General features: G+C 42.2%; 1 protein-coding gene across 1 annotated transcript in view; it reads right to left on the reverse strand.

Annotated features, from left to right (window-relative positions):
• GPR107 (G protein-coupled receptor 107) overlaps nucleotides 1-3,916 on the reverse strand; it is a 20,736-nt gene extending 16,820 nt beyond the window's left edge. Inside the window, exons 1-5 of the mRNA XM_014307160.1 lie at nucleotides 3,797-3,916; nucleotides 3,020-3,070; nucleotides 2,722-2,810; nucleotides 1,883-2,049; nucleotides 160-194 (exon numbers count right to left, since the gene is read on the reverse strand). Of these exons, the coding sequence (XP_014162635.1) occupies nucleotides 160-194; nucleotides 1,883-2,049; nucleotides 2,722-2,810; nucleotides 3,020-3,070; nucleotides 3,797-3,865 (411 nt within the window). The 5' untranslated portion in view covers nucleotides 3,866-3,916. The remainder of the gene's footprint in view (nucleotides 1-159; nucleotides 195-1,882; nucleotides 2,050-2,721; nucleotides 2,811-3,019; nucleotides 3,071-3,796) is intronic.
• Nucleotides 3,917-8,527: the final 4,611 nt, after the last annotated feature.

An 8,527-nucleotide genomic window follows, 5' to 3' on the forward strand; every position in this document is an offset into this window, starting at 1 on the left:
AAAACACTAGGCTACATCAAGCAGACAATCAAATTTGCATTCTGTATATTTACAGTGGAGGCTGAGAGCAATAGCAAATACCCTCCACTTTTCTGCTATGATTCTACTGAAATATCCCCCCAGGGTCTTTGTGAAAGAGAACTCCAGATAGTTTCTTACCTGGGAGGATGTTGTACTTCGTTCGGACTTCTTATCTAGAGATAAAAGTATTAATGGTACATTCAGTGTTAGCATTTAGACATCCTCAGAAACCACCACGTTGTCAATACCTTACTCACACCTTCCTACACTTGTCTGCGTGGCAGTTTCCCAGCTAATTAATCATTGACAGAGATGCTTCCCCAGTCTCTCCTTACTCTCAGAGGACTCTTCCCACAGCCAGCATTCATTTGGAATGCATCTTCAAATGCCAGGATATGATTCCCTATTCTTACACCTCCTACAAAAGTCTACTCCAGAAATCTTTCCAACCTCTCTGGTGAGAGTGACCAGAGACAGGTGATCTAAACCAGATGCAAGCCACAGTTCTGACTTTTTATGTTATCACTGAATACTGTTGATCTCACTGACAAATCTCAATCTGAGCATTAATACATGGCCTGACAAACATATGGAAATCCTAATTTCCATATGTGGAAGGAATAAATTCACAGCTTTCCAGTAAGCTCCCATTAAAAATACAAACAAAACACAAAAGCATAGGTGACCTGCCAGGTCAGCATTTCCTCTGAACTTGAGGTGACAGGAGCCTTCAGTAGAGCAGCATGTCAAGTTCACAGTTTGACTCTACTCCTGTAAGAAGCTTTTCTAACATTAGGTCATTCCTCTCTGCCAGGAAGCAGAAGTTCAAGACTTGAGCTTTGCTTTTGGCTCCCACACCTCAGTGCAGTGTCCACAATCATGCTGCACTTTTTCCACCAGAGAAAGCAAAACTATAGCTGTCAGATCCATCCTATCAGTGCCATCCACCCTTGGGTCTTGACTTGTTACAACAGCTGTCCAAGCTTTTGAATGGTAACAAAGCTGGTGAATGTGACAGGCCAAGACAGACTCAGACTACTCCAGATCAGACTGCTCAGCCAGGAAGGGATAACATGAGCTAATCCCATTAGAGCTGAGATTATAAAATTATTTTGTCTGCTGGTCTGGAAGCCAGACAAAGGCTTGTGCCTCCTGGAAAGATTACAGGGACAATTACTCCTCCCCATAGTTTCTAAGTGATAGGAGTTCAACTCTTTAGACAGACACAGACTCATAGAAATGTAGGTTGGAAAGGACTCCTGAAGACAAATCCAACTTCTGACTCAAAGTGCACCTGGTGTCAGCTGCATCATGCTGGCCCTGGTTTTACTTCGTGAAGCATTTAAAACCACAAAATATGGAGATTGGTTGCACAAATGATCTGCTACAATACTGGAATACCTATTTAGGAAAGATATTTATTTTACTTACTTTCTGTCTTAACATCCCATCTGAGACATCCAAGACTTAACAAAGAGAAACAGACATTGTGTGCCACTACTAAAAACTGCTTGAAATTGTCCTCCTAACCTTTCTTCAACTGGTTGTTGGTGGCCACAAAATTCCCCCTTTAGCCTTCTTTTTGCCAGACAAAAGACAACCAAGTTGTCAACCCCTCCTCAGAGGCACTGAAGGTCTCCAACACTCATTGTCTCTCTGATGGATCAACAGGAGTGGTGAACACAAATCACTGAGCAGGAGACTGCAGCCCCACAGGCAGCTCTGTGCACAGGTTTACACAGGATGTACATTAAGTTCTTGCCCCAGGGGACCCCAGAATGTGACCACAACTCAGTGCTGGATGCACAGCAATGAGGAATCAGCAGTGAGAGCACACACAGGTCAGGTTTAGCTGGCTTACCTTTGTCACCTGTATTTTCACTGGTCTTTGGAGCATTTTTATCAGAATCACTGCTCAGTTCAGAAGTTTTTAGCAGCTTGGTATTTAAGGCAGTACCATTTTCCTCAGATACAAATACAATTTTAGGTAACAAAGAAGCAGCTTCTGAAGAGAACTGTACTTTCACACTAAAGAAACAAAGAGATTTTATTACAAAATGAAAGTAAACCAATATTTTTAAAGAGCCTGTCACAGCCATATAGCCAATAAAGGAAAATCAACTTGTCTTGACTTGTTTTTTGTACCACAAAGAACAGGCAAGAACCAGATCATGACTCACAGCAGAACTGATCAGTGTGGGAAAAGTCACACTCTACACCTCTACATGAAATACAAGAGCAGATGAAGAAAATTAAGTTTCTTCAGCTTTGGTAAGCAGAGTCTCACTAGAAATTATGTTACCACACATGAGCTCTTGCAAAAGGAAGCAATGCAGACTTGAAGATACTTCCATAATAAAAGGTAATTCAAGACAAACAATAAAATTTCACACTGAGTGCAAAAGTGACTCAAGACATCAAAGCTCATTAAGATCATTCAGCACAATTAAGGTAGGTTGTTTTTGCCTGCTATCCCTTTACCCCTCCAATATGCAGGAGGGGACCATTTTTGGACCATTTTATACTGCAGATGTTTTACTTTTACACTCACCTCCTCTCAACTGTCATGTAACCCCTTAAAAAAAAAAAACAACCTACAAGCACAGATGCTTTCCAAGCCCCTAAAAAAAAAATCTCAAGTGTGACATTATCTTCAACTGGAGAAGTAACTTTAAAATGTCTTTTACATTCTTTACTCACACTTCATGTTGGATGTCCAGAAGTAAAATTACAACAGAGACATCTGGCTCTGGAGTCTTGTTCAAGATACAATAATCCACTTCTTCATCCTGGTAAGATGAACAAATCACCTCTGAAGTGCCCTCTGGACAAGTTCCCCTCCAGGTAAAGGTTATCATTCCTAGTCCAACAAGTTGTAAATCCATCCTGCCCATGTCTTAAGTCCCCCCATTTTTTTTTTTATTTCTTCCAGCCATCCCCAGAGTCAGGTAGACTGTGTCCCATCTTAGAAAAGCAAGCTCACTTCCCTTACTCTTACCAGGTAAGTGGAGAAACCATCATTCTTTGTTCGATCCAAGCTGAACCCCACCTAGGAGACAATTGAGAAGAATCTGTCAAATTGAAGCCAAACCAACTGAAGTGAAAAATACTGCTTTCTAAACAAGTTAACCTACATTTAAGGTGGAATTCAGGTATTTTCTCATCACCAAATCAGGCAGAAAAATGTAACAAACTCATCCATATCCACCAAGAAAAAATAAATCATGATTCAAACCCAAACTAAATCTGGAGTATCTTCTGTCTCTGAACATTTTAACTTATTTCAGTATTATTCCACACGTTTTTGCTTGACAAAAATATTTAATACTTTCTAGCAATGAAGAGGTGGAACTGTGCAGCAGAGGAAGAACTCAGGTATGTCATCCAATCTCCATTAAAACCCCTAATACAATGTGCTATATAACATGTAATATTAGAGTTCTGCTAAAAATAAGACTGTCACTGTCCTGGAAACCTACTGACACAATGATCACAAGCTGAATTGCAATGCAACATGACACAGTGTGAAAAAACTCATCAGAGGACTGTTAGGAAATTCATGTTCAATGTAAGTTATAGATGTGAGCATTGAGTTCAGCAGAGATACAACAAGTTAAAGGTTTATCCTTACAGCAGAATGGAGAATGCTCAGGGATAAATCTTAAAACACAGACCCCCATCATTGGCTCATGCTGGGGAAGCAAAGCCAACAGCATCATGAGTTTGGATTTGACACCTCAGACAAGTGGAGGGCAATTTCACAGGAGGAACTCACTGATAATCTGTCCTTCTCATCAGGGCTTGGTTCTGGATTCAGGGAAAGGTTGCTGACATTCACACTCATGAAACCATCCTTGAAGAAACCAAAGGTATTCAGGTGCACTTTCTGCCTCACATCATCCTGTTAGAAAGGAAAGCAAGTTTACAAACACATGCAGAGTCATCTGCTGCAGCAAAGGGGAAGCAGGGTGAGTGATTGACATTTGAATATTCATGCAAAATATCTGATTATGCAAATAGCAAATTTCTTTAGGATACCTTCAGATGTAACCAACTATTTCACTGGAATGGACCAACTTTTCCCATAACCTGAACAGCAAGAACTTTAAACAGACATATTTCTGCTTACTGACTTGGTATGCTACTAGGAAATATTCAAGTAAAATTCTGGCATCACTGATTAAACAGCATACAGCAAAATCCCCTAAAGTGACTGCAGATACATCAAGACAGCTATTGTTTGAATTGTGGCTGCTGTCATTGCCACAGACTGAAGAGGAAACAGACTTTGGGGATCTTGCCTAACCAAGAGCTGGGGTTTGGCCAAGTGTTTAGCAAGTGCATTGTCACCACCTCAGATCATCTGTGTTAGGCAGGGTCAGTGTTTGGACAGGCAAACATTAATAGACTGGAAAACTATGTGTGAAAATAAAGTTTTATATATAGTCCCACACCTCCAAATGATTTTTGGCATAAAATAAATAAAAATTAAAATAAATACCAAACCCCAAATTATTTGGATTAGTTTCTCTAGCAGGAAAAATCGAATCCCTTCCTCTGCTCCCAGCTTAGCTGCAGAATAATTTCCTTCCTCTCAGTCTGGCAAGAAAACCATAGCAATTGATCTCTTCTTGTGCCTTGCTCAGCTTATAAAGGTTCAAGTACAGTGAGCTTTAATTTTTTTTAAATAAGGAGGCCACGAAGGACCTCACATGAAAAGTAGCTGACGTCACACACAGCTGCCACATCAGATGACAAAAGGTCACATCCAACGTCTGCAGCTGGTCCTTCAAACCTACTGGGTCATTAATTGGAAGAAAAGCAGAAACAAGGCAACAGAAATCAAAAGGAAAATTTAAAATGGAATCTAAAACATTTGAAATCAAAAAGCAAATTTAAAATGGAATTTAAAACATTTGACAAGTCGGCAATAAAAAAGAAATTAAAATATGTTTCTTCCTCCTGCTTCTTCTAGGAAAAGATAATCAGATTGCAGAATTGTCTAAAAAGAGAAGTGAGCTGCTAAAGGCACAGTGTTCTAGAGACAGGCCTGGAAGACTGAGCTATGAACTGTACAAGTACAAGAAGTTCTCTCCCTCTCTCTATCCCAGTATTGATTTTGACGCCTCTGCACAAAACGTTCCTGACTGGTAAACATCCCTCACTGTAACAGCAGGACACTCATCCTGACACAGCTAACCTGGAATCCAGCTCTAATTAGATCACCCTAATAGAATCAAGTTAACCTGGCAAATAACCAGATGGTTCCCTTGATGCTCAGAAGAGGAAAGAAAAGTTAAGTGCCCCAGGGCTTGCAGCAGATGCTGTGTTTAACAGAGTTTGGAGCTCTGCTGTCTGTGGGTTCTGAGCCATGGAACATGCTGGAAACAGGAGCCTCCCTGGTTCCTCTAACACTGCACTCCATAAACCTCCCAGCCAGCACAGAAAATTCATCCTGGCTCTTTACAGGACACATCAGAGGTATTTAACCCCAAATGGACAGAGGAGAATTTGGGTGACTCTGAGGTGAACACAGTGCCATCCAGACACAAGAGTTTGTACCTTGAAATGTGCCCAGAGGCAGCTGCTCAATCCAGAGCACTTGCAAGAGCTCCTCAGCTCAGCTGAAGTGATTTACTCTGCTAATTTACTGATATGCTCCCCACCACCAGCAGATAATTAATATACAACACACACCACTTTCCTCCCTGGCTTTATCTCAGCTTTGAGTGCTTAGAGTTTACAGATTTAGCTCACAAATCCTTCAGCTTTATGTGATCCCACACACACACACTGTCAGCAGTTGCCACCAAGCAACAGCAAGAGCATCTATTGCTCCACATATTGACAGCCTAAAGACACTGGCTTACTAATGGGGTTGAAAGAACCCAGCTTTTATTTATAATCACTCAACTACTGACTTCAGAAATATTTAAGTTTACAACCAAGGTGAGAAGCCACACAAGTGAATGCTTCAGCCTCCAAGTTTAACACACACATTAATTTAATTGACATAGGATGCATTTAAAATTAAGCCTGCCCTACTGAGAAGAGATGATCTGGGACTCATCACTAACAGCTTACAGTCAAACCAATACCCAAAGTTCTCAAGCTTGTTTCCATAAAAATTCTCCCCAGTTCTTCCACTCCTGTAGGATCAAAAGTGATCCTGCAGTATTTGAATAAGGTTACAGGGAAGTGGAATCCATGATTCTGTAGCTCAGAATGTACAGAAAAATATTCCCCACCATTTTACCCTAAACCTGATTGGGATCACACTGTCAGTGCAGAGAAAGTTCCACTAGACACTGGTAACCCTTACCTGGAAAGAATCTTCTTATTGGTGTGAAACTAACAGGAAGGCTTATAATTTGTGTAAGGCTGAGTGAATTATTGTGAAAGGTAATTTCAGCCTGAGCTATTGAAGTCTGAAACCTATCAACATTAAAAGGCCACAGCATTGAAAACCAGCATCTTCTCTATAATTCCATGTCTGACAAAGGCTTTGTTTTTGGTCAAGAGAAACATTTCAACTGCAGCTACTTCTGCAATCCTCTGAAAATTGTTTCTGTTGGTCCTCTATAACTTCCAATTTTTGTAGGCTTTTTTTGTAGGAGGTAGGTTTTGTTGGTTGAGGTGTTTTGGGTTTTTTAACATATCTCATTAAACTAATGAAGCTGATAATAATTGCTGCTAAGGAGGATCTTCTCTGGCAAGGTCAGTCTAACAGCAAAATTCAAGCAAGTCATTTCTCTACTGCAAAAAAACCACCTATTTTGTACACTTTTTATAAAGATAAAATGCTATTTTTTAGAACTTCTGACTGCTCAGACTGTGGCTTGTTTATCTGACAACAAAAAAGCTTCACATTGGCACAGTAATTACAAAGATACAAGAATGAAGCTATTCTGAATTAAGGAATAACAGCTTGTTTGAGGAAATTTAATATCAAACACTCCCACAAAACTGTGGCCTTTAGCTTGGCTCAGTGTCAATGAACACTTGCAAGCAAAGCAGGAGCCACAGGCAAGAACAGCAGACAGGAGCTTTCATTGTGAAAGGACCCAGTTGCTGGAGCCTGGTGTTTACATAAAGGCTGTAAAGCAGGGGATGAAGGAGGAAGGGAGAGACTGCCCTAACAATAAAGCTCAACTGCTCCAACAATGAAGCTGTTTATACAGCAGGTGGGCAGAGGCATTAACTCACTGCTACTTCTCACAGCAACTTTGCGCTGCATTTTGCACAACACACCTGCAAAACCAAACCCATTCCCCACTCTGACAGGAAAAAAAAACCCAACAGGATTCAGTAATTGAGCCAGGCAGTCCCCAATAGCGACTAAAGTCCACAATGTTTGCTACTGAGATCATTTGCTTGAGGAAAATTGGGAAGTTTTCTACTAAAGGGTAAAGAATCACCCCAGGAGAAATCCTTCAGTGCTCAACTGTTTGTCACAAATCCCTCAAAACAATGATGTAACCAGCACAAGCCCCCTAATTAACTGCTTCAAGAAAAACTTTACCTCTCCTGCAGTACAACAATATTCATGTGGTTGCACTTTAAACAACTACACAGTCTGGAGAATTTCCCACAAGTAAGACATGAACACCTCCAGCAGTCATTGTATCCCAAAGGCTGCAAAATCCTGGATTCTCCCTAAACTGCTACAACAGCACAGCAAAGCAGGACCCAGCCATTTACCACTTTATTATCCCTTCCAATGTTTCCACTGGCAGAATATTGCATGTTGTTGACAACCAAAACAAAATTTAAATGCTGAAGAGTGAGAGAGCTTTCCATGAACTCTACAGAAGTGCTAAGAGGCATGATCCCAGTGCAGAGCCCCTGTGTCCCACAGCCGTGCAGGGGCTCAGGCACAGCACACCAGGCACAGCACACCAGGCAGAGCACACCTTCACCCTGACCTCCAGCATTCCCCATCAATAACCCTGAACAATGAATGAATTCTTCTCAAACACAGTCCCAGGCTAACACATCACTCCTTCACAGCACACCCTGCAGTCCACGGAAACAAAACAAAAAGCTGCCAGCATCGCTTTCCTCAGTCTCTACCAATGGCTCGGTTAGTGCAAAGCAGCTACAGCCAAACACCCTTCGGAGCGACCAGGACACTGCAGAAAAGGAAACTCAACCAAAATTCACTTTCAGAAAGCTCTCCTCAGCCCACGTTCGGCCCTCTCTTATCTCATGGCTTTTCCCGGAACGTGAGGCAGCTGTACCCTCACACTGCTGCGGCTCGGGGCCCCTCACGCTTTACCCGCGACTCAAACAGGCGGCCGGAAAAAGCGGGACGGGACTTGGGGGACGCGGGCAGAGGGAGCGGGAGGATAACGGCAAAAGCAGAACAAGGCGGGCCCCGGGCGGGCTGAGGCGCAGGGGGAGAGCTCAGAGGGAGGCGAAGAGAAAGAAGGTTCGGGGCACGCAGCAGAACGGAGAGAGAGACGTGGGGAGACCAATCCCGGCCCGCGGGAGGTGCGCGGGGCCG

The sequence above is a fragment of the Geospiza fortis genome, unplaced genomic scaffold (assembly GCF_000277835.1).
Source record: "Geospiza fortis unplaced genomic scaffold, GeoFor_1.0 scaffold27, whole genome shotgun sequence".
Taxonomy (NCBI): Eukaryota; Metazoa; Chordata; class Aves; order Passeriformes; family Thraupidae; genus Geospiza; species Geospiza fortis.